Source organism: Nyctibius grandis, chromosome 7 (assembly GCF_013368605.1).
Source record: "Nyctibius grandis isolate bNycGra1 chromosome 7, bNycGra1.pri, whole genome shotgun sequence".
NCBI lineage: Eukaryota > Metazoa > Chordata > Aves > Nyctibiiformes > Nyctibiidae > Nyctibius > Nyctibius grandis.
The window spans coordinates 51,912,122-51,939,884 of record NC_090664.1 but is presented as its reverse complement, the minus strand read 5'-3'; the positions used below and the strand labels follow the sequence as shown (position 1 = coordinate 51,939,884).

Below are 27,763 nucleotides of genomic sequence, written 5' to 3'. Positions count from 1 at the left end.
TCTGGATGAAGGAGCACCCCTCAGAGAGCTGGAAGGTGAGTACAGCATCAAGCCCAGAACAAGGTTATGACCCTATTGACACGCGTGCCCTCTGAGACGCTTCTCCACCCGCCTCCAGACCCCACGGCAGCGGGCCGGGGGCGCCTGCACCACCCTCCCACCCCGGAACCCCGCGCCGCCCCGACCCAAGATGGCGGCCCGCGAGTGGCGCGGGGGGGACGGCGACCGCGTCAGGTGTCGGCGGCGGGCGGCGCATGCGCGCTGGGGGCGGCGCTGACAGGCGGCTGCATGGTGCCCGCCGCCTCTCCGCCGCCCATGCAGTGAGGCCGCGCCGGGCCGGGCCGGGGGAGCCGGCGGCGGCCTGGATGGTGGCGTAGGGCCCGCACTGCCGGCTCCCCAGCATGGCGAGCTACCTGCCCCCCTGCGTGATAGACGGAGGCACTGGGTGAGTGCGGGGACGTGAGGGGGGGCCAGCGCTGCCAGTCCCCTTTCTGGGGAGACGGGGGGTGTCTCCGCCGTGCTGGCGCCCCTCAGCCGCCTCCCGCTGCCGGCGAGCGCGCTCAGCGGGGAGTCCCTTCCCCTCTCACGGCGCTGGGCTCCTGCTGTGTGTCCCGGTCCCCTCTCGGCCTGTCGCCCTGGGGCGGGGGGTCTCCCTTTCCTCCGAGCCTCTCCGCCGCTGGGGCGGCTGCTGCTCCCACCGCCCTCCACCGAGTACCCTCCTCCTCCTCCTCCTGCCCTTCCTTCCCCTTGGGAGCGGGGCAGTCCTGCCGTGCCCCAGCCGTGTGCCTCCGGGGATGGTGTGTCTCCATGTGCCCTTTTCTCCTCTTGGGTCCAATTTTTGTTCGTGTTCTCTGACTTTAAACTATTGCATAATTAAAATGCTAAAATTGGGAATGGCTTGTATTTCAAATGGCTGCTTGGAGAGAGGGGACACACACGTTTGCTTTGCCTGGGAGCTGTGAACTGGCACTGGCTGTGGTCCTGAGGCAGGTGAGGTGTGTGCTTGCCGGGCTGTGGTGTCTCCTTCTGCACGGCTCCGGGACCGCAGTGGCCTTGCCCGATTGCATCTGGCTGTGCCTCTAGACTGCACGTACACCTTCTTGAACATTTCCAGCTATTACCTCTGGCCAGCAATGAGGTGGGAGCTGGCTGTCTTATACTACTGGGGTTTCTTGGACATTAGGTCATCCCTTCTTCACCTTTGTCAATCAGTGTGAGATTTATTCTACATTTAGGCAAACCACAAGTTTTGTTCCTCCAGTCTTTGAGGACTAAAATGAACCTAAATTGCAGAGGCTGTGCTTGGGAGGAGTTTCAGGATCAGGTCTTTCCTACCTGTCTGTGGCTAGAGAAGACCTGTTCATCATCCAATAGACTAGTTCTGCTGTGCCTCAGGAGTGGGAGGTGTCAGAGGGAGCTGTGATGAAGGTGATACTGAATGTGTGGTGTGCTCTTGCTAATATCTTTCCTTTGGCCCAACAGTTATCATAGAATAGTTTGGGTTGAAAGGGACCTTTAAAGGTCATCTAGTCTAGCTCCCCTGCAATGAGCAGAGACATCTTCAACTAGATCAGGTTGCTCAGAGCTCCGTCCAGCCTGACCTTGAGTGTTTCCGGGGATTGGGGCATCTACCACTATCCGGACAACCTGTTCCAGTGTTTCACCACCTTCATTGTAAAAAATGTCTTCCTTACATCTAGTCTGAATCTCCCCTCTTTTAGTTTAAAACCGTTACCCCTTGTCCTATCAGAACAGGCCGTGCTAAAAAGTTTGTCCCCATCTTTCTTATAAGTTCCCTTTAAGTACTGAAAGGCTGCTAGAAGGTCTCCCTGGAGCCTTTTGTTCTCCAGGCTGAACAACCCCAACTCTCAGCCTTTCTTCACAGGAGAGGTGCTCCAGCCCTCTGACCACTTTTGTGGTCCTCCTACAGACCCACTCCATCAGGTCCGTGCCTTTCCTGTGCTTTCCTGTTATGGACAGCTCTGAGGAGAGGAGTCACTGGTCCATGAGTAACTGTTCATCCAATAACTTTGTCAGGCTGTGCCTTAGTGTCATTGATTGCATCAATTTATTGCAATAATGGACCTTTCCTCTGCAGAGAATTTGCAGCACTGTTTGTATTTATTTAAAGCTTGGAATGTTACCTTTAAAACTTCCAAAACTGAGCCATCTTAATACAAACCAACCAACCAACCAAACCAAACCAAAACCAAACCAACCAAACAAAATGCCTAAACCCCTAGATAGCCAGAGGAAGCACTTACCAACAACGTGGTGCCATGCTGCCTTCTCCTGAAAAAGTGTTTCATATTTTGAAATACGTCTTTATTCAACTGTCGCAAAACTTTTAGAGGTCTCTTGTCCTGTTTCAGTTTATACCACATCTTACCAGAAATCGGCTCTGTCCCCTCAGTGGGGAATACTGGAGTCCACAGCTGGAAACTTTGGGAGTAGAACAGAGACCAGGTTCCATCTTGCATGTAATTCTGCCTGTGCGTTAGATACTCCTTGGTAGTTTCCCAGGTTCCTTCTATGTATTTGCCGGAGATATTTAAAATATCCGTTCTCCACAGAACTGTTGGTGTTACAGGAATATTACTTGACAGTTTTGAAGAGTTTTTCAAGAAGACAAATGGGAGCTCTAGGTGGATCCTTTCAAAAGGCTACAGTATAAACTGCAAAATCCAGAAATTGCATTAAATGCAATGTCTGTCTCTTGCAGGAGACCTCCTTTGCTCTCAGTTTGTGGAGTGATTCCAGTGTTGCACTAGCAGTAGATATTGCTGACCGACATAGAAAATGGCTTATTGTGTCGTTTCAGAGAAATAATAATTTAAGTAGAATTTGTAAAATCTATTTAGTGCTTGCATGGGAGAAACTGGTGGAGTTTGCGTGTGGGGGGCGTGTATATTGGTTTGTTTCAGGAAGGGTTCAGATGGTCCCCAAATGATGTGACTTTGCATTTCCATGCCTCCAAATGATCTTAATTCATATGAGACAACATGGTGTCTCTGCTGATGGGACTTCTGCTTGGCTTCGCTGCAGGGCACTGAAGTGTGGAAGACTTTTCAGCAATGAGATTATTGAATTTGAAATAAGTTATTTTGCAGAATTCAAGAAGAAATAAGAGCCTGAACCAAAGCAGCCAGAAGAAGTAGCTTGACTCATTGATACGCAGTCTCTGGAATTTTCCTCTGTGTGGGCTGAAAACCTTCTTATTGTTAGAATGAATCTACTTTGGGTTACAAGCTTCAAACAATTCATTCAAATTATTCATGAAAGGGCTTTCAGACGAAAAACTTGGAAGAGCATAGGGAAAGGAAAAGGTATATGCAGATGTGCACTGTGGAACATTATGTATACAAAATACACTTTTCTACTTACATGTGTGGTACTGAATGAGGCGCTTTGTCCAGACACTAATCCCTCTTCTTTTTGTGTAAGGGGATTTAAGAAGTTTGTGAAAAGACTCTTTTTGTTGTTGTTGTTGTTTTGTGCATAAGCAGTCTGGTTTAATTTACTGTTATTTGCGGCCATAGGTCTCAGTCCTGTAAAATGCTGGAATTTCTTGAAAAAAGCAACAACAAGTGTATAGAAAATAGGTACAGACCTTCAGCGAGAAACATATCATCATAGCAGGACAGGATAACATTGCTTTTCTCTGTTGGATAGACGACTGAACTTTCCTTGTCATAAACTGTTCACTCTTCATTAATAGATCTTGCAGAAAACGGTAATAATTTGCTATCATCTTTTCCATTAGTATGTGCAAATGACTTGTCCTACTTCAATTTTAATGCACTACATCTTCATTTTCTTTGCATGAGGTTTTCCTCGTGATCAGTTTACACATTGCTATCAGTCTTTTCATGGAGAAGGGCATGCTATTTTTAGTTTCTTAGGACTACCAGGCCTTTTTGGTGTTGCTGTTTTAAGTAGCTTTAAACCTCATAACTAGTTTTATTAACTGGCATTTAGCTGTGGGACATCAGAACGCTAGTAGGTGCATGTGCGAAACAAAGATGTCTTAAAATACCTCTCTCCTTTTGAGTGTATGTATTTGCAGACACTGAGGAATGCTTCTATTTTGGGTGTATTTTATTGGAGTCACTCAATTTTTCTTTTAGTAAAGAAAAATTGCTGTGACAAAGTCATACTGATGAGCTTAGAGTTAAATACTTGGTTTCTGGGAGAAGTGAGCTGGCCTTGTCCTAAAACTTGAAGCTTAGGGTGTTTTTTGTTGTTGTTGCTGGGCTATTAAAGATAGCTGGAACCTCAGAACGTGTCATGTTTTCCCCCTCTTACTGTATTTCTGATGCTAAATGAGTTGCTTTAGCAAGTATTACCTCTGTTCTTTACATGTGAGACTTGTGAACAGGTGCTATTGTAATTGCTGTTCCGGGTCTAAGGAACCTGGGTTAATTAACAGTTGTTTATAATCACAGGCTTCAGTCCTGTACAGTGCTAGATTCTCTCAAAAAAAGCAATGGCTCTAATGTACACTTTATTCCATAGTGGCTGTTGGTGCTCTTGGGTAAATTGAGCAAACATAATAGATTTTTTTCTGTTTGATATTTTCTCCCTCGTCCCTTCTTTTTTTCATTCCTATTCCTTCATCACATCCTCCTTCATTTCAAAAGTGCCTTTCTACATCTTTATGAAGACCTTGTGCTGCAAGTTTCTCAGGTTTATTTTTAATAATGATAATAAGTCTGTTGATGGCAGCATGGCATCACAGGTGTTCTGGATTGTGAACTGGCCGAAGGAAAGAAGCCAGAGAGTGGTGGTCAACGGGACAGAGTCCAGTTGGAGGCCTGTGTCTAGCGGAGTCCCTCAAGGGTCGGTACTGGGACCAGTTCTATTCAATATATTCATTAATGACTTGGATGAGGGAATAGAGTGCACTGTCAACAAGTTCGCTGATGACACAAAACTGGGAGGAGTGGCTGACACAACGGAAGGCTGCGCAGCCATTCAGAGAGACCTGGACAGGCTGGAGAGTTGGGCGGGGAGAAATTTAATGAAATATAACAAGGGCAAGTGTAGAGTGCTGCATCTGGGCAAGAACAACCCCATGTACCAGTACAAGTTGGGGGCAGACCTGTTGGAGAGCAGCGTAGGGGAAAGGGACCTGGGGGTCCTAATGGACAGCAGGATGACCATGAGCCAGCAGTGTGCCCTTGTGGCCAAGAAGGCCAATGGCATCCTGGGGTGTATTAGAAGGGGTGTGGTCAGCAGGTCGAGAGAGGTTCTCCTCCCCCTCTACCCTGCCCTGGTGAGGCCGCATCTGGAGTATTGTGTCCAGTTCTGGGCCCCTCAGTTCAAGAAGGACAGGGAACTGCTAGAGAGAGTCCAGCGCAGAGCCACGAAGATGATTAAGGGAGTGGAACATCTCCCTTATGAGGAGAGGCTGAGGAAGCTGGGTCTCTTTAGCTTAGAGAAGAGGAGACTGAGGGGTGACCTCATTAATGTTTCTAAATATGTAAAGGGCAAGTGTCAAGAGGATGGAGCCAGGCTCTTCTCAGTGACATCCCTTGACAGGACAAGGGGCAATGGGTGCAAGCTGGAACACAGGAGGTTCCACTTAAATATGAGGAAAAACTTCTTTACGGTGAGGGTGACCGAACACTGGAACAGGCTGCCCAGAGAGGTTGTGGAGTCTCCTTCTCTGGAGACGTTCAAAACCCGCCTGGACGCGTTCCTGTGTGATATGGTCTAGGCAATCCTGCCCCGGCAGGGGGATTGGACTAGATGATCTTTCGAGGTCCCTTCCAATCCCTAACATTCTGTGATTCTGTGATAACTGGGAGTTATTTAGCATCTTAACGGTTCTATTTACAGAGGTTATTTTTTGTTTGCCTGAGTTTGTGATTTTATATGCCTAAATTGTGTTGTTCTCATGCTTTAGTAAGAATTTTCCAAAATATATCTCTGCTTTTTAAAGTGGTTGAGGGTGCAGCATCTGCTTTCAAGTTCAGTCCATTTGTATATCTTTGCAGTCATTTTTCTGTGTAAGCTTTTTCCATCTTTTCATGGTAGGATCTCAGAAGAGAAGGGGATTAGAACAACCATTCCTCATGCAAAAGCTAGTGAAACGGATTTGTGTGCTACCTAATCACCTGGGGGAAATAGTATGTAGGAGAGAATACTATTTTTACAAACTGCGTGTTACAACAATATACAATTTCCAGTGGTTTTGTAGAAAATGAGTAGTCCCTCCAAAACCCCTTGCACAAAATAGCCTTAGTCTGTTGGATCAGTTTTCTACTAATCTTTAATGCAGTCTCCAGTATCCTATGTTTTGGAGAGTTTCCAGTAGGTTCCTATCTCACTGGCAATAGATCTGCTACTTTTAATGAAATTAAGTTGGAATACTGATTATCTACGCATTCCCTACAGCTGTCTCTGTAATTTAGAGATCACAAGACATTGCATTACCATTAGTCTGCTAGGCTGTAACCCAGGAGAAAGAAAACCATGTTTTAGATGCTTAAATATTCATTGGAGAAGGGACTGGAGACCAGGTAACCTCTCTAACTGTTTAAGTCCAGAGCCTTTCAGGTCAGTGAATATTTAAATATCTTGTATAAAAGGGAACAATCTCTGTAGGAGGTCCTGGAAGTGGGTCACCCAAACACTTCAATGTACGCTTGGGTATGGCTCTGGAAGGGGGAATGTGTTCGGGTCCTGCTGGGCAGAAGAAAGATCTGGGACTGAGTCTGCCATGTCCTGAGTGAGTAGGCTCCTGAATAAGGAAGGACAGCACAACTACAGAGTCTCTTTTCCTTCTCTTCCTCAGTGGTTTTGAGAGTAGCTCGAGTTACCCTTCCATTTGGTTTTGTCAAAACACCTGAAATACGGCTGCTTGTTCAACTCTGTCTCTTGTTTGATCCTAAATGGATTTTTTTTTTTTTTTGAACAGCATTTTTTTTTCACTTCCTTGCTTCAACATTGAACTGAGAATTTAGTTATTCTCATAGTTTTAGTATTAATCCTTCGTGGATTAATAGCATGCAAAAGAAATCTTTCCAGGTGTTATCTTCTGTGAGATGTGTTCTTCGAAGGGAACTATTTTTCACTGATACCAAGAAATAAGTTTATCCTGAGTTTTAACTGGGGTTAATTCAGCTAGTGAAAAAATAAATCGGTAAAATATTGAACTATACGCTTTTGTAACTTCCTAAGTTATTCTAGTAGGGCAATCTGATCCCTCCTTGAGAGGGAAGGTAAAGCTATTGCAGATTGATAGCCCAAGTTGACTTTTAGAGGGTATTTTCTGTTTTAGTACTGTGCATGGGTGTGAGTTTAGCATGTGTGTAGAGCGGGAAAAGATGGCAAACTGAACTCGCCTACTTGACAGAGTTTAGTTTAAGAAATGAGTTCTGGTTATATTGCAGGAACCTTTCAATTTTTTAAATATATATATATATGCACACACATATATAAAAATTGTATAAAAAGTATATATACATATGTACGTGCTTAGGTATATGCGTGTATATGTGTATATTGACTTTGGGTTTTGTCACCGGGGCTCGAAGGGTTGTTCTCATGAGGTTTCTGCCTGATTGCCATTTCTAAGTGTTAGAACTAGGTCTTTTGAATCCAAAAACAGTTGCCTTGGTCCTCACTATGTGCATTTGCCCAAAACTCATTTTGGGGAGAGAAACGAAGAGGAAGTATCCTGTAATGCGTCTTAAGTCCCAGTGTAACTCCTGTTGTTGCTTGTTATGTTTTAACAATATTCCCTAGGTAGGCGTCATTCTAAAATGTGAAGAAACTATGCAGTAATAATCAGAAAAAGAATTCTTACTAGTAATGGCCTTCTTTACAAATCAGTCTAATTTAATGTCCTGATTATATTTTTTGAGATTCACAGAAAGTATGCATAAACATTTTGGATTAGAGTGAAAGCATATGCCCATATAATGATAATTAAAAATACAACAAACCCTTGCCCCTGAAACACAGTCCTTGTCTTTTTAGCCTTGGGGAAAATCGCTTTTTTAACTATTATTTGAAGTCTGTTGAAGCTATAACTTTGAAGAGATGTCGAAAATATAATATTTAAATTCCAAGGTCATTGCTAATTCAGTTTTGATTTAATTCCTTTATCTAAGCAAGCTGACTCTTAATGAGTGTTTTTATACTGAATACTTCATAAAGGGGAACTTACTTTTTAAGCTGTTAATGAAGAAGCAACCCTCTGCTTTAGCGATGGCATAATATTGTTTGCAAATACCGAGAACAGACTGTAGACAAAGACTCTAAATTCACTTTAGGACCTAGATTATGATTCGTCTCATTTAAGAATGTCATGGCTTTAGGTTTTCACGGTAAAAATGGGTGTGCATAATGCTAATTTTCCTCAAATCATGCTATTATTATACTACTATTCCAATCTAATGACAATATTAGAGATTGGTGTCTGGAACCATTCAGTTCATTTTGTTGGATTTTTAGGAATTAGAGCTGGTTTTCATAGTCTGGGACGTTAATTATTTCTAGTTGCTAAAGAGCTGAACTAGCCTGCAGCCAGTAACACCATGCAGAGATTCAGCTTTTGTGCGAAAATTTTTCTTCTTTTTCTTTCCGAAGTTACCAGTTTCTCTCTTCTCTTGATCATTTACTTGTTAAAATAGACATTATATGTATATTGAAAGAGACAGACGATGCTTCATACCATCTGCTGCCCATTTCTAAAGCATTTTGTCAATGCATGCTTACTTTGGTATAGTATACATATATTGCCACACGCGGATACTCTACCTGTGACAAAGTGAGTGGTTTGTGCAAGGCGTGAAAGGGAATTGTGTTGGGATTGCAACTAGAGTTCTGAACTGGGGTGTGTACTTAAGACATGCTTTTTTCTTTTTTTTTTTTTTCTGTGTTTGACAATATTAAATAAATATGCAAAGTCTGATGACATCTTTGGTCATGGTAGCTTTCTGAAAGGTAAGATCTGCACTGACCTTTTTATTACCAAAGGTTGGAATGTGGCCTGCCTGTTTTTTGTCATAGCTGGTCAACAAGATGGAGGAAGCAAGAGCTGAGTTTTCAGGTTTTGTAGTTCAGAAAAAAACACTACCAAAATTTGTAAGCTGGAGATGTCTGAAAAATAAATAACACCTAAAATATTTACCACTTCTGAGTCTTCTTCTCAGCAGGATGGCACTTGAAAGCATAACCCAGAAAATGTAGATGTGGTATACAATTGTTTGGCCTTCACTTTAAGAAGTGTAGTGAATTGAAAGTGTTTTTTTCTTTTTTTTTTAAATCTAAGTGCATCTAATGACCTCGTGATCATTCTTTTTCTAGGTATACAAAACTTGGCTATGCAGGAAATACAGAACCCCAGTTCATTATCCCATCATGTGAGTAATTTTTTGTCCCTCTAAATTCTAATGTACACCACTATCACCGAGCAGTTTCATGAGTAAATGATGTGCTTTCCAACTCCCAACTCAGCCTTCATAGACTCTTGTCCATCTGGGAAGTGATATTCATTGCGTTAGTGTCTTTGGCTAAGAGTGTAGCTAAACAGAACTCCTTGTTTGCAGTTAGCTAGGACTGTTGCTCATTAAATCAGCTCTTGGTTGCTATGACAAAGATGAAGAGAACTCCAGTCCAATTTCCTTTTTATCTCCATTATTTTTCTGCCAGGACTCTTGAGTAGACAGAATGCAATTTGCCTCCTGTCTACCTGACACTGTGATTACTGCCTGGATAATCTGGGGAAGGCTTCCAATAAAATTAAGTACTAAAGTGCAGGCGGTGTCTGTCTTATTTACATTGTCTGGGACTGTAGACAGTTTAATATTAAAAAAAAGTTGTTCCTATTAGAAAATATTCTTTTTGGGTGTGTGTTTACCAATTAAAATGGTTTTGCCCATTTAATATGCTTTTGTTGAGCAGATTCACTCTTTTTTTGTATGTTAAACTTGTTTAAAATGTTATACCTTTCTGATGTTATTGATTTTAATTGTCTTAATAGTTTCTCTCAAATGCTATATAAATTTATAAATAGTAGCACTGACTATGTATTTATGTCTGTAGTGGCGTCTATCATCTCCTGGTTATCTCCAATTACGTTAAACACTGCCTTTTACTTTTTGTGAAGGTTGTCAATTAACTACTTATTAATGCACGTAGACTGCCTTGTAGCTACTCACAGTAGAAGGTATAAAGATAAGGAAATAAAAAAGGTAATCAGGGGCCAAAGAGGTGGCAGGGGACATGCTATTTACCAGATGTAGCTGCAGTATTGGTTGTACTCTAACTATTTTAAGTATTGTGAAAAATTCAAACTTAAACCACTGGTAAAGATTTAAATGTCTTATGCTAAAGAAGCGGGATAGCAAGAGTTTCCTGTGGATTTGTTATAAATCCTGTTTTATAAAACTATAAACTTGTTGGGGCTTAGATGTGTTTCCAGAAGAACGGTTTGCCTGTCAGTAGTTTTTGGTGCTGATAGCGTTCGGCGCGTTTGTGGATGATGCCCGTCTACTCTGCATTTTCTACTATATGTTATTTAGATCCTGATTATGACCTATTAAAAGAAAACTGTATATAAATAAGGTTATGTTTTGAGGGTACTTTATCCCATTTTTATTTATAACTTGCCCTAGATTTGGTTTTTTGCTGTCTCATCTTGCCTATAGCAGCCATCATCTAATAATTTTAGTGATAGTTACAGCCTGCTAATGGGAAGCATAAGCGTCTCCAAAGATTTCTCTGTAGCACTGCGAATTGATTTCTCCCTTCTCACCAACCGGGATAATGACTCCAATACCTATTTCTGAAGTACGTAGTTTATTTTCTTCTCCTCCTGTGCTCTTTCTCTTAATTCTCAGAGTTGGAACTCAGAAAATCATGTTGCTTGCTGGCTTAAAGAGTATCCCTGGTGGAATGCTGCGCTTGCACGGGTTTAGTGACCGCTGTAGTCTGTAACAGAATACATATTTAAGATTTTTCTCTGAGTTGTTATTTGCATTAATGAGAGATGGGTGACCAGGATCCTGTGTGATGCAGTGAGAATGAATATTGGCTTGTCAATAATCTCTTGCAAAATTTCTGCTTTCTGGAAACTGTACTTTCTATATCCCGATTTTTATTTCTGGAAAAGAATCCTTAAGTAAATAAATATTCATTGCTTGGTGTTTAGCTGTTTTAATTTTGAATTGATTTGTTTGGGTTTTATTTTAAGGTATTGCAATCCGAGAATCAGCCAAAGTAGGTGACCAGGCTCAGAGGAGGGTAATGAAAGGTGTTGATGATCTGGACTTTTTCATAGGAGATGAAGCCATAGATAAACCTACATATGCTACAAAGGTAAGTGTTGAGTATTTTTAAGAAGTCTTTCCAAAGTTTCACGTTTTTATTATATAATGTTTTAGGCCTTTTTGATAGCCATTTAAAACACATTTGCTTTTTTGTAAAGTATTTTTGTTGCTTTTTAAAAACTGCATTATTTGGTTCATGGCTTTACCTTTTTTGAAATGCCTGTTTTGCTAGTGCTGTCCTGTGTGATTGGTGCTTGAACCCTTTTGTAAATATTCACTGATGTACTGCAGCTGTTGAGTTTTCAAAATTATTAGCTATTAAAATAGCCATAAACAGTGAATATCTAAATTCTTGCTAAAAGTGTATCTTCTTAACATGGCATATGAACTGGGGAATGTTGGATGCTTTTCTTCAGGAAATGTCACAATAGTTTTATGGAGGGCTGTCTTCAGTGCAGCTTTTCTGTGAATCATATTTTCCATACCCTAGTAAGGGACTCCTTGTACTTACAAAATGTTACCAGCTTAAGAATTGTGTGGAAAAAATCATATTTTATACATTCTACTGTATTACTTAAATGTCAGCCGTGTTCGTAACATTGAACAAAATGTAAACATCATCCCTGCCAGAATTTTTGTTGAAAAATATATAGCCTATATGGTCTTTATTTCTTTTTGTAGATTGGAAGGCATATTGAAGCCAAGTATGATTCTCAACTTTATGAATGATAAAATTGATACAAAAAGATATTAAAACGCAGTACTGTAATAGAGCAATAGCAGTATTAGGACTAGAGGCTGGATTCTGGCTTCTAATCCTACAAGATAGAATCACAATTTGAAGTACCTGGGAGCAGGAGATAACTTCAAGTAGTGCCTCTAAATTAAAATTAGAATGGAGGATTTGATAAGGTAACCGTGAGATGAGGTGTTTTCATTCTTGCAGAAGATGTAAGGGTTTGGGGATTTCGGCTGTTCCTATTTCTGGGCTTTTTTTATCCTTGTATGATCTAGAGTCTTGACAAGTTTTCTTGCTTCAGTGGCCTATACGACATGGTATCGTTGAAGACTGGGACCTCATGGAGAGATTCATGGAGCAGGTCATTTTTAAATACCTACGAGCTGAACCTGAGGATCACTATTTTTTAATGGTGAGTTAATGAAGCTGGGTTAGAAAATATTTTTATAAGAGGAAAACTAAATAATGTTCCAAGCACAAGTAGCTCTGTTGGAGGATTTTTCTCTGGGGGACTGACAGTTGTGATGGGAGGAGGGGAAGGAGGAAAGTAATCTGTAAAGCTGCACTATAACTAAATTCTGTTCATTTTGTGATGCAGGCTACTGCAGGTTGGATTTTGTTTTTGAAAAGCTTCAATCACTTTGTTTAAACTAAATCCTGTTTGAAATTTTCTATTTTGAGTGCACTGAGAATTTAAAAGTTTGATTGCCATACCAACCTAATCAATGTGTGAACTATTAGGACTCTATTGAGGTGTTTTTTCAAAACTTTTTTTCAGACAGAGCCTCCACTGAACACACCAGAAAACAGAGAGTATCTTGCAGAAATCATGTTTGAATCATTTAACATACCAGGACTTTACATTGCTGTTCAGGTGAACAAAATGAATGTATACTTCTAAAGTACAGTATAGCTGCAGTATGTATAGTCTTCTGTATGCACATGTCTAAAATGTTTGAAACAGTATTTTCTGAGATTGTAAATTAGCACACTCTGCCTGCTTCTAAATATAAACTCTTTCTCATGTAGGCAGTGTTGGCCTTAGCTGCCTCTTGGACGTCACGGCAGGTTGGAGAACGTACTTTGACTGGAATTGTCATCGATAGTGGTGATGGAGTGACCCATGTAATTCCTGTGGTATGTAGCAGGATGCAGTTTGAAATTATCAGTGGTTTGGACAAGTGCAGGGTTTGTTTACTATAGATTTAAATAAGTGTCAAATGAAACTTTATTTTTAAATTTTTAGTGTTACTTGGTTGTTTGGGATTTTTCCCTCCCTTATGATTGTTTTGAAAGGTATGTATTTTATTATGTGAACTTGTTTATGCAATTAATTTAGCTTGCAGACAGGTCACAGTAAGGAATCGTCAGGCCTTTTTTAAAGACTATTTCTATGTAAAATCTTGTCTTCCATTACTGTGATGCCTCAGTTCTGCTTAATATTAATGCTTATCACAGTTTTGGATCTCCTGCATGCCACTGTCTGACAAGAAATGTCCTAACTTTTTTGATGTCCTGCATTTTGATTGTTTAATATAGCTGATAATGTGTGTTTTTTGTATGATTTTTATTGTATTTTAGAAGTTAGTGAACTCTGCTTGTGTGGAAACAACTACAAGCTTGTATAAATGCATGTTCATATACATGGTCGATTTCATACAGCTTAATTATGTTAGGATGTTAAAAATACAGAATTATCTGTGCATACTGACATCTGTTCTGTTGATGTCATTTCATGTATTTCTGAAGCATATAGTATGCTTGAATGATCAGTTATTTTAGAAATGAGAATTTGATTCCCTTTAACTTCATCTTGCATTTTGGTATTAACCTGGTCTTCTCAGTATTTTCTTCATATGGGAAAAGCTGGTGAAAAAAACAGTGTTTACCATATGAAACTCTGAAAAGTGTAAAAAAAGCAAGGGAAGAAATAATGTTGGCTCAACAACACCAATGTTTTCAGTAAATGCATCCTGAAAAAAATTCAGCAAATAGATAATCTTGTTTTTATTGTGCTTATCATTAGGTACTACTTAATTTTTCTTGTCTGAGAATTTTAATAAATTTTATACTATTTTCTATTAATTTTTCACTCTCAAACAGGACACGAGTGATCTATTTATATTACGTTTGCATTTCAGATCACGCCTAAAAGGAACCATCTGATCAGACTGACTTCTAATGTGTGCAAGATTTTTTTGTCTATCACTTGTGTATCTATTAGATAATCAATATCTGTTTGTATGTGGTAATCAAGGTTTTTTAAATAAAAATAATATCCACTTTGCAGTGGGTTACACATTTTTATAGTAATATTACAGTTTTAAGATTTTACTTCTAATTACAAATCAAAACAAAGTATTATAAAAATGGATGTTAGTTTTGCTGTTAATTACTGACACATAGTAGGTTTTTCTCTAAATATTTTTTTCCTCTTCACCTACACAGGCAGAAGGCTATGTAATTGGAAGTTGCATCAAACATATTCCTATTGCAGGTAGAGATATTACTTACTTTATTCAACAGCTCCTAAGGGAAAGGGAGGTGGGAATTCCTCCTGAACAGTCTCTGGAGACAGCAAAAGCCATAAAGGTACACCCTTCTTTATCTCTTAGTAAATAAATAAAACTCTTTCAGCTAATTTTTTGGCTTTAACAAGTTGCCAGTGGCTCTCTTAAGAATGCAGATGTAGGCAGTGTGTTGTAATTACACAAGCTTTTGGTGATTTATCCAGTCAAGTGCGGGGGAAGGAGAAAGAGGAGGAAAATCTTCAGGCTAGACTGTTTGGAGTGAATACGTCCTGCAGATTAAATCAGCATTGTAAGCTTTAGATATGTTTAAAATTTGCTTTTTTAATTTAATAAAAAATAAATGTATGTAATGTCAGTAGGGTGATTGTGTGGGTCTGATCTTGCAATGAAAGCTTGCCATTGCATTTCTTTTATCGTCACGGCCCTAATGGTTGTGATGTTTTCATTTTGAGAGAGGCTAATCTAGATGAGTCAGCTTGCAATCTTATGGAAACAAATAGGCCGTGTGCACTTCTTGTAGGGTTAAGTCTTCAGTAGTCATTTGGGTGAGAACATCTATTGAACAGCCCTATCTATAAGAATGCTCACATATTTTTATTTTCTGATTGTGTTATACTTTAATTCAATGATTGAATGATTATTTTGGCAATTTTTAATGCATGGGTTTTTTTTAACAGGAGAAATACTGTTACATTTGCCCTGACATAGTGAAAGAATTTGCCAAGTACGATGGAGATCCTCGAAAATGGATCAAACAGTATACTGGCATCAATGCAATCAACAAAACCAAGTTTGTAATAGATGTCGGTTATGAAAGGTTCCTTGGACCTGAAATTTTCTTTCATCCTGAGGTAAGAATAGGGACTAGCAATACAGAGTTACAGAAACTTCACTGTGTGAGTGAAGAGAGGGGGGAGGGAGGTACTTTCATTTTTGGTGCCAGTGCGCCATCACGTGGAAGATATCAGTAAGTCTGCCAACTGCAAGCCATGTACACCCTCGGATAACTTAAGCAAAGGAAAATGTGAGCACAGCAGATAAATGTTACATGGGACATCAGAAAAATAATTAAAACACCTTATTCTGTTTCTTTAAAGGAAATCTGAAATGGAGAAGAAATTTAGAGCTTACAGATTTTATGTAGTATTTTCCTTCTTTCTTTCAGCATTGGTTGAAACGAGTATGCCTTTATACTGTGTATTTGCTTATGTTGCCAATCCCTTTGGGCACTCCTCTGCATGCTAGCAGTGCATTGGTAATGTTTTAAATCTTGGACGCTGACTTTTGATGCTGAGTCAGTTTGTAAAGGGTGGATGCTAAATTCGTCCTTGAAGGAGGTCCATTGAAATCTCTGTTGGTGTGGTCATAAGTAAACATCTACAGTTCTGGGAAACATTACAATAGCTAGCCTGTCTGGTTTTTGGTAGTTCAGTTTGAGTGAGCTTCAGGTTATTGTGATATTGTGGGAGAGGAAAGAGTCAAGTTTTAATAAGTTACAGTATAGCAGAGAAGGTCCTCTCCATTACTATGCACTCCATTAAGTTCATTGCAGGCAACCATAACTTGTAATACTGTTAAAAAATTTAATCAAGATCCATGTTAACACTGAAGTTTCCCTTTGTCTACCCTCTTCCTGTTGGAAGGATATTAAAAACACTTGTTCTCTCATCTTTTGTCTAAATTCCAGCCTTAATCTGTTTGTGGTCAGTTTGTAGCCATCTGTTCTTGTGCCAGCATTAAACCTCTGGGCTGAATAGTTTCTCCTCCCCGCTGTTTACCCACGTGATCTTACAGAGAGGCATTGAATCCCATGTCAGACATCATTTTAATAGTTCCTCTTTCCATAGTTCCTTCAAAGACTGCTAGGAACAGGATAAAGGTCTAATTTCCGTTTTTCTCAATGTCTTGATAGTTTCTTGGCTCTGTATTGAAAAAAAAAAACTGAACTGACTTTCTAGACAAGAAAAACACACTAGATGATACGTACTGCATCCAAAGAGAATTTCTCGCTGGACTTCATTAACTCCTCACTTCAAAGGGTATCAAGTTAGCTAGGTAAAAGCTGCCTTTGGTAAAGCTGTCTTGTAATCTTTTCCTATTTTCAGTTTACAAAATTTGTTCTGGAGTGTTTAATACTCTTGAAGTTAGGCTTTGGGGTTTGTAGTTACCCAGATTATTTCTCCACTTTTTAAATTAGGTATTTCACTTGCTCTTCTCCAACCATATGGTGTTTGCTAGCAGACTGCAATTTCACATATCAGTTCTCTGTCCCCGTTCTGGGAGCATGTTATACTCTGCTTTGGATGCCATAACTCTCTTTACTACTTGCTCCTTTTGCCCTGCTGTGTTATCAGTAGCTTTATGGAGAGCTCGGGAGAAGATTTCAGGCTGTAGTTCATTCAGATGAAAACCCTCCATGTGAAGCAACACCACTTCTTCTCTTTTAATTTACGTGGCTTCTTGCATGATTAATTCTTGCTATGGACATCAGCTTGAATTCTTGGGAGTTTTTCCCATCATTCTTATGGCTCCTGATCTCCAAGCCAACTTCCTTTGCTAATTTTTTTCAGTACAATGTGTACTTGTGATTTGGCTTTTGTTATTCATCCAGTTAGATACTTCATCTTGTTTACTATGTAGATCTCAAATAGTTTCTGCATCTTTGGGAAAGTTTTAAAATTAAATAATAATATATCATAATAATATATTATTATGTATTTATTGATAATTCATTTACTTTCTCAAAGTTTAATCTGTGAAAGGGCAAAACCTAGGCTATGAACTGTTCTTTTTTCTTTTTTTTTTTAAGCTTGTGTTAAGTTTTAAGTAGAAAATTGCCATTAGTCCAAGAATGTTTTCTAGCATTAGCAACTCTGGCTCTCTAGTATTTATAAATGCAGAAATTTACATTGATGGGGATTTCCACTGAAGACCTTTAGAGTATTTCTGCCTTTTTGAATATTAGAGATTTTGTAAAAAAAATCTTGACTTTTTGGTGGGAATTTAACATAAGTATTTTAGTAGTGTTGAAAATTTTTTACAGGGGAACATTCTGATTTGCATACTGACTTTATTTCACTTTTCAAAGGAAAGGCCTGACCACATTACACAGTAACAGTATGTTTAATATTGCAGGAGGACTCAAACTCATGTCACATGCAATAGTAGGCCCATAGTACATAAATGTTGAACAGTGAATCTATGACCAAGGAAGAGAAACTGAATTTCCCTGCAGAAAAAGGAATTCTCATTTCCCTTGTACAAAAGTGGATTTGTTATAATGTAGAATAATTGGTGGGCAGGAGCAATAGTGTTTTTGCTTCCCACCCGCCCCCTTTAAAAGTGCTATTACAAAATCTTTCTACAGTCTAACTTCTGCCTTTTTGTTTCTCTGTTCTTGGGAGGAAATATCTAAAGTTTGTTCTGTTTCATTGTAGTTTGCTAATCCTGATTTTATGGAATCCATTTCGGATGTAGTTGATGAAGTTATACAGAACTGTCCCATTGATGTCCGACGTCCATTATATAAGGTAAGGTCTTTCTGTTGTAAGATTAACTTAATTTGAAGACTAAATATCAACATCATCACGAAGTGTGTGTGTAGCTATCACTTCCCCCACTATGAGAAATGTGAACTTTGCATAGAGATAAAGTTCCAAGTTAAACAAAGTGCCACTTCTGAATGAAAAGTACTTGATACTTCTGCTTTTTATTTATTGAAAGAAGGGTCATCTGTAGCAGTAGTTTGATATACAGGTAAGTATTGTCCCCAGGGAACTGAGGCAGAGGGATGTTATTTGTAACTGAGACTTGCAATGTGAATTCTTGTGCATGAAGGTCTCTGGCTTTTGGCCTTTTTAAGGGTTATGTCATGGTCTTGCCCCTCTCACACCACCCCCACCCCCTGCTTTATTAAGCAGTGGTTCCGAATACATATATTTTTCCATAGTCTTGACTCGTATCTGCCCACTGTCTGCAGTTTTAGCCAGGTATTGAACCCAGCATTAAAAACATGAACACTTAAAGTCTTTTAGGAGTCAATAATTAGGCCTGGTTAAACTTGCCTGTGGTGTAGCCCAGAGAGTGCTTTCAGTCACTGATTCTTTAAGAAATTAAAAGGAAGGTACTGACAGGCGTAGCTTATGGCAAGCACTCTCTGTATTGGCAGCACATCCTGTGCTTCCTGGTTGGTTTCTGCTTGTCCAGCAGCTGTGCCCTTTTGGAAATACCAGCATAAAGTAATTGCAGGGAGAGGTTTGCTTGCTCATGTGAAAGGTGGTAGCTTTCCTCACCTGTTAGAATAAGTGTTAAGTTTCACCTGAGTTGTATCTCAGGGTAATTTGTAGCTATTAAAATTTTGCAGTCTGTTTTACTTGTCTAGTAAACATACTCTGTAATCTAGAATGAGCATAGTGCTTCAGAGCAGATCTGTGGAGCAGGATAAAACAAGAAGTTAAACTGCAAGCTCATGTGGAGTGAATTTTTGCAGTAGATGTCTTCCATGGGTTCAAGCTTAGGTATGTTGCAGAAGGTTTTAGGAAACTCTTAGTGTCTGATTGTGCTTAGGGTCTGTGCTTTTTTCCTGAAAGCCCAAAGTTGCCATAGAGCAATAGCTTCATTGCTTGGTAGGGTAGGGATTTGTACTGACTTCCAGAAAGTGGTATTTAAAAATTGAGGTTAAGTTACTCTTTCCTCACTGTAATCAGCAGGCAAATAACTTTCCCTTGGCTTGCCACTGATTGAGACTTTGTTTTTCCGTTTTCTGTTTTTCATTATACTTGCTTAATTAAAACAATGTTACACAATTACCTATTGAACGTAATGACAAATGTCAGTAGTTATTAATTAGTTAACTATTAGTAACTATTAGTTATGCTAATAGTTGCTATCTTCTTTAAAGCAAGGTCACTGCAAAGGGACAAGCATCTCTGTTCTCATTGTTTGAAACAGTGTATAGGTGCAGAAATCCCCTCATACTTTCTCTTAGTTTCTGTGGTTTATCAATTTCACTTGCCCACAGTGCTGCGTGGTGGCCAGCCAAAGCCCTATGCTTTGGAGCTGGGTTTCCATCAAATATATCTGGATTCTTCCTCAGTGTTTATGCAGAAAATATCTGCAAGAGCCCTTTTTGCAGATTATATGTGGTATGTAACCTTTGAAGCATTGTATCACAACCTATCTTTTGATGGCCTATGGTATTTCTCTCTTTTAGTTTTATTGCCAGTATCTCTGTTTCCCAATCCGATCAACATCTCTCTTATGAGGCCAGTTATCTTACCTTATGTTGATGTATGGACCAGCAGGACCTTCGTAAGACTGACTTCTTCAGCCAGATCCCATACTTGTAGCTGTTCAATACCAAGCACAAACATTCTTTCACATGTGATGAAGCCTTTTTAATTGTATAATAGTTGCCAGCAATGCACTCTTAATTCCCATGATTACACCGTCTTAATGTGATTGCTTGGAAGAATTTATTTATATTCTTGTTCTGTCTCTCTCTGTGTCTCTAACACAGAGTTAAGAGTTTTGCATTGCTTGAGATGAGCTGCTTTCTGCTAAAATGGAAGAAGATAGGTAGGGTTCTGGGTTTGGAGCCAGAGGATTTGCATTAAAATTTGAAGAAGCAAGGTGGATTTTTTTAATTTTTTTTTTTAACAAGCCCAAATCTTTGGAAAGTCGAATGAAATTTAGGGTGCTCAGGTGAAATGATGGAGGAGTAATTTTGGATCTTACCACATGGCTGAAGTAATCTAGCATCCTTGCTATGTTGATCATTCCTGGGTGTTGAATTCCGTTGAAAAATGAGCCATCCTGCATGCAGCAAGAAATGTGATCGTGCTTTTATGGGGCTCAGTGAGGCATTGCATCACACTTGGCATTCTTTGTGAAGAATGGCGTAGAGTTCATCTAGTTCTATTTTTTGGAGGATTCTTTAGCTTCCTTTTTTCTTAAAATATTGTTCCACAACCTGTCCTTATACTTATCTCGTGTTTATCTAAATATATAGTGTAAGTGATATCACAGAAATGCAGAAAAAATAGAGGGAGAGAACAGGAGCAAGAAGGGGACTATGGTCTGCAGAAAAACACGTTCCTTCCCCCAGCTTTCAGGTTACTATCAGCATACTACTAAACACAGTGTAACTAATGCACACCAATCTGCATCAGTGGGAAACATCTGCTCTGTGGTATAGCCACAACAGATGCTAGTGTTGGATGTTTTCAATACTAGTTGCTATTTAAAAATCTCTTTTCAACCTGGAAATGCTCTGAAACTTGTCCTAACATTTGTCAGTTAGGGCATGAGTTCTGGCACTTAGTAACAAAAAAGAGTAGCTGAATTTGACAGTCAGCTAGTGAATATAGTTATAGTAACTTTAAAGGTGGACAAAGGGCTTTCAGAAGTTCTAAAAACTGCTTGATATTCTAATAAATGTTATTTTTTGTTGATAGCAGGTTCAGAAACTGTCACTCTTACTCCACACTCTACTTCATCTTCCTTTTTTCCCCATCCAGAGTCTCTCTGGATAGTTCCAGAGTTTAGGTGATAACAGCAGATGAGAACAGTATTGACAGTTCTGAGGTCTGTACCTTCTCCCAGTAGAAAGGATGTAAGTGTAGGGTCATTGGCTCTCCCAACGATCGATTTCTTTCAACTTTTCTCTGCTGTGTTTTTGGAGCAAATATGTGGATGAAAGAATTAAAGATAAATGACATCTCAAACCAGGTAAATTCTGTCAGAAATATCTCTGAAAGATCCTAGATAAGCATGTTTAAATATTCATGATTCAAATCATGACAGATCAAGTTGTAACATCCTTGACCTCAAACTTTTAAGCTAGCTTTTCAAGCTGAAAACACTACATGAAGTGGGGACTGTAGTATATTGGTAAGTGTAGCGTTTTATTGTCAATAAATCATCTGGGTTTTCAGTGGAAACGCGGGTGTGTAGAGACAGGATTTTAACGACATTGACTCTTTTCCTTAGAGAAGATGACTTTTTAGCTGGGTGTGCAGCTATTGTGGACAATAGTGAACTTGAGCTTCCTGATACAATTAAGTCTTGGACTACACTTGTATCAGCGTTCTCTCGGAAGGGTAAACTGTTGACTGCCCCGCTTATAGTGAACCATCCTCAAAGTCTGTAGAGATCTGGGGTGCGGGAGGCTAAAGGGGTGGTAAATATCCCCCTAACATCACTTCTAACTTGAATTGCTGGTTCATACTTTGTGTGAGAACAGGTTCACATGCGGTGCGTGGTGCGTAGATGGCGCTGTCAGACTGCTGTGCGGCGTCCGGCTGGACATCTGCGAGCTGTGGGGAGAAGTACAGGCTGTGATGGTGCCCAGCTTATCTGTTTATCAACCTGATTCTTGCCTTTCCTCTCCAAAATTGTAGGTATCCTTGAGCACAAGGCTGGATAGGATTCGACTGACTACTTCTTATCTGTGCTTCAGCAAAATTATGTTTGCTATTAATTACTAAGTGCAGAGGCTCTGTGGGTGTGGTAAGGCTGGAGAGACTGACAGGCTGTTAGATCCGCATCATACTGGCACCAATGATTAGACACGGGAAAGGAAAGGTGTTCCTGCTACCTCATGTGAAAGCCCCAAGTGATTAACACTGTTAGTGTAGCACAGGAATACTGAGGAGAAGCCCTGTTTATACCTATCACAGCTGTAACTAAATTTATGACATTACCCATGCTAGCTGCTTTAACAGTCGCTCAATATATCTGCAGTATTTTGTGGTTACTTTTGTGTCTGAGTGCAGGCGTATTTCTGCGAAACAGCACGACTAAGTCATGCTGAAATCTTTTGCTATTACTCCAATGGTTAAATGAACATTGAAAATCATGATTTTAAAGAAACAGAAATTGTTTCTTCATTATTACAAGTCAAACTTATTTTAAAAATAGTGTTTCTGACAATACATTTACTTCTTTGTAATATATTTGTTGTTTGAGATGTATAATATTTCTCCTTATACGTCCCATACTTGCCAACACTGTATTGCCCTGTTTAAATTAACAGAGGCATGTAGCTTAATTGATTCACTCGCTCATGAATGCTTGACTTAATTGTGTGAACCTTCCAGTTTTTACCCATAATAATTTTTTTAAATGGTCATATATTGCTCTCATTATATGTCCCTGGTGGTGTGGTGTGGTGTCATGTTAAACAACTTTCATTTGGAAGGAGGGAAACTGGGATGTGTTGTTGAAGTTCACGTTTACCGGGAAAGCAGTGGATGATTCTCGGGTTGGTGCTGCAAAGTCTGAAGTGTCCAGCTGAGAGCGTGCTTATACCGTGTTACAAGGTGCAGTAGGAAGATGCACAAACCAGTTCAGCGCCTTGTGTTTGATGGCGTTGAGTTCTGCAGAAGCTAATTTAACCTGTTGGAATTTTTATGTAAACTTTATTTAGATAGAAATTCCTGTTACAGTAGCTGGGTTGTTTTGTTAGGTAGCTTCATATCTGTAGGCATAACACCAGAAATGGTATGGAGAGAAGCTCAATATCCTGGAGTTTCTAAGAGAAGCAAAGGGTATGGATGAGAAGTGAGAAATTTCTTGCCAGCCTTCTGAGACGATTGGTGTTCATCCTTCTGTTTCCTTCCAGAAGTGGCTTATTTTCATTATTTACTTGTTGTGGTTAGCTTTTTCAGTTGTGTGGAAGGTCTTCAACCCTCTCTTCTAAGGGAATACATTCTTTTGAAACAAATTTTCAACCAGTTAGCTATAAAAGTAAAAATCAGCTGGAGCTGCTTTCTGTCAGATGGTATGATAATCAGTGTTAGCTGTGAAACCTGTGGTCTGCTTAGAGCTATTAAACCAGCCAAAGTGTGTTTGGGCAGAGTAAAATTAGAAGAAACCTTGTTTAAAGGAATGGGATGGAAACGGATACTTAAATCCTAACTTCCTTGGTGTCTTTTCTGGGAGGCCAGAGAATCCCCAGGGAGGTTGAAAACACAAACATCACTCGTAAGCATTCTCCACAGACATATTTAGCATGCTTCATTGTTATGTTTTTTGTTAAGTAGTTACTGGAATTACTGTGCTGTGTTACATTCAGTTATTCTAGAGAAGGTATTTGCTGTGGGACGTGGTTTCTTGGTGGGTTTTTGTTTTGTTTTTGTTTTTTTTTTTTAATCAGTCTTTTCCCACCTTCATTGGGTCCTTTGTAAGTGATGGGTGTGTTGTTTGAGGGGTGGGGAATGCGTATGGATTCTGCTTTCCTTGTGAGTGAGGACTACCTGGCTTCTGACCTCCTTACAGAAGACTGACCTGCTGAGTTGTCATAACTTCCTGAAGCCCATACCTGAGCAGTCTTCTGCTAAAGTGTTAGTACAGATTTGGCCCAGTGCTGACATGAAGAGCAGGGATCAGGGGAACTGTAACTGTATAATTAACCATCTTATCACCTAGTTAATTATATCCAAAATTCTGCTTGGCCTGACTTGTCCAGGTGTGTGATAGTGAGATGACTCACCTTTTCAACAACTATACCCTAGTGCTTCTGTTCTCCTTGACCAGTGTTATTGTTAAACTTCTTTCAGTGTGTAGAAGTACTTGAATAATCATAATCTGAGGAAGATGTAACCTCTTAGCTTCTAACCCTGGAGTGATAAAAGATCCTCCCAGTGTTACTGCTAATTCTGTAGTTGCATGAGTTAGTCTTGGATGTATTCAAAGAATTATTCTCAGGTGTATTCTGAAATCTATTTTTAGTTGTAGCATTGTCCACGTTCTGGAGTATACTTGAAGTTTAATTTGCTTTGAATAGAATTATTGCTTTCGCAGTCTTCGCCAACTTCATTATCTCCAGGTAATATTTTCTGATGGCATCTTTTTAATTGCTATTTCATTGCTTAGGTTGATTGTGGTCTTTTTTTCCGTATTAGCAGTTTTCTTTTTCCACGTGGAGTGTGTGACCACTTTGAGGCAGGGGAAGAGATGTTCTTGTGTATGGGGGAAGCAGAGGGAATCTCCCTCCTGCTTTAATATTAGGACCAACTGTGGTTTCTGGCTCCTGCTTATGCATATGGCTTCTTTCCTCTTCTCTGCCCTCCTCTTTCTTTTGGGAAATGTTTCAGTAATGTTATGGGTATATGTGTTTTCTTTTAAGTACACCTGCCTTGTTATGCACTCTTTTATACTGTAGATAATCTGAAGATGTGAAGAAATGAGTTTTTCCTACTGTAATGGTTTCTATGATGTGCAGAGATTTTTTTTTTTTCCCATGAATAAACAAACAGCTTTCTTCTCACTTTACAAGTTACAAACAAGATTTTTCTTGTTATCTGTTGCTTAAAATCCAAGCAGTTACTTCTGCACCCTGCAAGTGTGAACGCTTATTATCTCTTCAGATCTGTGTGCAGGCTTCTTGGCTGAAGACAGTGGTTCAGAGATTCTTTCATTACGTGCACAGTCTCGGTCTGCAGTGTCAAAAACTATTACTGAGACATAATCCTTCGGCCTGTGTATAATGAGCTCTTGATCTCAGTTGAATTCCTTGTGCACAGGTGTCTGAGGCACGTCAGTGATTTTAGTAAGCCCTTTGGTTTGCGGTTGCAGCAGTGTGCAAGGGCACACATGCAGTTTTGTCACATAGAGTTCATTTTTCTGATTATGAAATGCATTTTTGCTGCCACCAAGGTTATGTTCTAGGGTTCCTGTTTTGAATCCCCCCACTTTTGAAATGACTTCTGTGTTAGTCTATGACCCTGCAACACTATCAGAATTAAGGATGTGACATTCTAAAACCCCTGTTGAGAATCCAAGTACAAGTCCAGGCTAGGAGGCTTTTGGTTCTGCTCTGAAAGCTAAGCAATACCAGTCAAGCAGGTATAGATAAGAAAAGTGAAAGACTTTATACCTTTCTCTGTACTGCAGTCCTCTTTGGAGATGTGGTACCTTTTTGAAGAATCATTGAGCTTGCTGGTTGCTATGTTTAGAAGTTTAAGACTTAAAATAAAAAAAATTGAGTTCTAGATAACTTTACAGCTTTTGGAAGACACTAAGAGTAATATGATGAGGCTAGAGCCTTATCAGGGCTAAAACTGCTTGCTATGAGCTTCCCTGGGAAACTTTTTGATGTAGTGTCTTATTTCTGCTGCTCTGCACATGTAGGGTGCTAGCTTACCTTGTTAATGGAATCCTTCTCTCTTGTAATAAAACTGCATAAAACTTTTCTTTAAAGGGGGAAAAAAGTAAGTAGGGGACCATGGACCTATGGAAATTGAGCAATGCTTAAGGTGTTCTCTGTAGCTTATCAGTTTCCTGATGATGTTAAGATCCAAACAGTCACCTCTGCGTCGTTGGCTTTTGGGAAACTTGCTTGAAGATGGATTTAAAGAATGTGTCTTTAATTTCTGCACAGAACGTGGTCCTCTCCGGAGGATCCACAATGTTCAGGGACTTTGGACGACGACTGCAAAGGGATTTGAAAAGAGTAGTGGATGCGAGATTGCGACTTAGCGAGGAACTCAGTGGTGGTCGGATAAAAGTAAGTAAGAATTTCAGGTGCAGTACTTACATGAGTAGTGAAAGAAATAAAGTTCAAAGTTTTCACCTCACTAGTGAAAATGCAGTGTTGTAAAATGAGTTGTATGTATGTATGTGTTAAATGTGTTGGTAGCCTTGCAATGTATGACATGTCTTTACAGGAACCTTAAAGTTACTGTGAGCAGTCTCTAAGGGCATTTCTGGTTTCCCTTCTAGAAGATACGTGATCTTGGCAGTAGGCAAGAGGGATTTAACTGTTCTGTCCTTCAGCATACTAATCACGAAGAGTTTTATGACTTGGTCTCCTAGGGAACATGGCAGACTGAGTAATAAGTGTGAGACAGTGATGTGAATGGAGGGATGAAGATGTCTGGGTCTGAGCATTTTGAGTTTGTAAGGATCTTGCCAGAAAATGTGAACCAACTAAATACAAACTGTTTTTTCTTAGCCCAAACCAGTTGAAGTTCAAGTGATAACACATCACATGCAGCGTTACGCAGTTTGGTTCGGTGGTTCCATGCTGGCTTCAACAGTAAGTCTTTATCAAAACTGTTCTGAATTTTTTTTTTTTTAATTGTGTATTATCACCTGGCTATATTTGATCTACATACTAAGTTTTAAACCTTGTCATTGTGGCAGCCTAAACTGTGTCACATTCTGGAATCCGTACACAACTTTTGTCTCACTAAAATTTGTACAGGGCAAGTTGGGGATTTACTTGAGCAAGGATATCATGATTTGATGTAGTTCTGAAGTAGTTTTTATATGATAATTGCAACCTAGCCCCTTTATTCTTGAAGTCAGCACTAGGGATTAGTTAGGACTTCGGGAATATAGGCTCCAGATCAATGGTCTTTAAATGTAATAGAGAAGCAAATACAGGAAAACGGGAGCAATTCCTGTCTCCAAAGTGGGATTTCTTATTGCTGTGTTTAAAAGCAGTCTTCTGTCCAGACAAACTTTTCTTGATTAATTGTATTCATATCCTAATATTTCTTGTTTTATTCTATTTCACAAATGTATTACCACATCATAAAGCTGCAATTTACAAAAATGTTAAGACATTAGTTTGTTTGTCAGTTTTTCTACTTGATATATTCTTACACTTTTGAGGGGATTTGTTTTATATTTTCATAGCCAGAGTTTTTCCAAGTATGTCACACCAAGAAAGACTATGAAGAGTATGGCCCTAGTATTTGTCGTCATAATCCTGTTTTTGGAGTCATGTCATAATGCTCGTCTAATGGAAACAAGATCTCTGATATCTTGCTGGTGAAGAAACTCATGTAATGCAGAGGAAGGCAGCAGATACTGTAAATACTGAAGCGAGATGTGGTTAACTCTTGGAAGCATTTGGATCACCACCGTGCACTAAAGCACAACTTACAGCCCCAAGTCATTTCAGTAAAAGCCATTTCTCTGCTGACTACTTTAAAGCCTACCCTTCTTTCTTCCTAAATGTGAGGTAACTGAAAATAGGTAAGTCTCGGTTTAGGGGGTTGTGCAAATACTACTGAAACTGAATCTAGAAGAATAAGACAACGTTTTACTGCTTGTGGAAAGATTTAAACCTTTCCCACTTGTGCCCTGATTCTGCAATCAAATCTTTAGCAATGGAGCACTAAATACCACATTGCCTTCAGGGGAGTTGGAATGGATGCAGGTGCCTGCCCAAAAGGATTAGATTGCAGGATTGGGGACTG

At 39.5% G+C, this 27,763-nt stretch overlaps 1 protein-coding gene across 3 annotated transcripts; it reads left to right on the top strand.

Moving 5' to 3' along the window:
• Nucleotides 1-268: 268 nt before the first annotated feature.
• On the top strand, nucleotides 269-27,763 carry ACTR3B (actin related protein 3B). 3 transcript variants are annotated; one of them, XM_068404504.1, is made up of 12 exons: nucleotides 269-445; nucleotides 9,319-9,374; nucleotides 11,207-11,331; nucleotides 12,323-12,433; nucleotides 12,800-12,895; nucleotides 13,051-13,158; nucleotides 14,470-14,613; nucleotides 15,230-15,403; nucleotides 17,990-18,082; nucleotides 25,936-26,061; nucleotides 26,509-26,592; nucleotides 27,202-27,763. In XM_068404504.1, exons 1-12 carry the CDS (start codon nucleotides 402-404, stop codon nucleotides 27,334-27,336), a joined length of 1,296 nt encoding a protein of 431 aa, XP_068260605.1. In that variant the 5' UTR covers nucleotides 269-401; the 3' UTR covers nucleotides 27,337-27,763. The 3 variants fall into 3 exon arrangements, with proteins under 3 accessions (XP_068260605.1, XP_068260602.1, XP_068260603.1); XM_068404501.1 differs by having other exon boundaries at nucleotides 27,198-27,763; XM_068404502.1 differs by lacking the exons at nucleotides 269-445; nucleotides 9,319-9,374 and having other exon boundaries at nucleotides 11,241-11,331; nucleotides 12,297-12,433; nucleotides 27,198-27,763.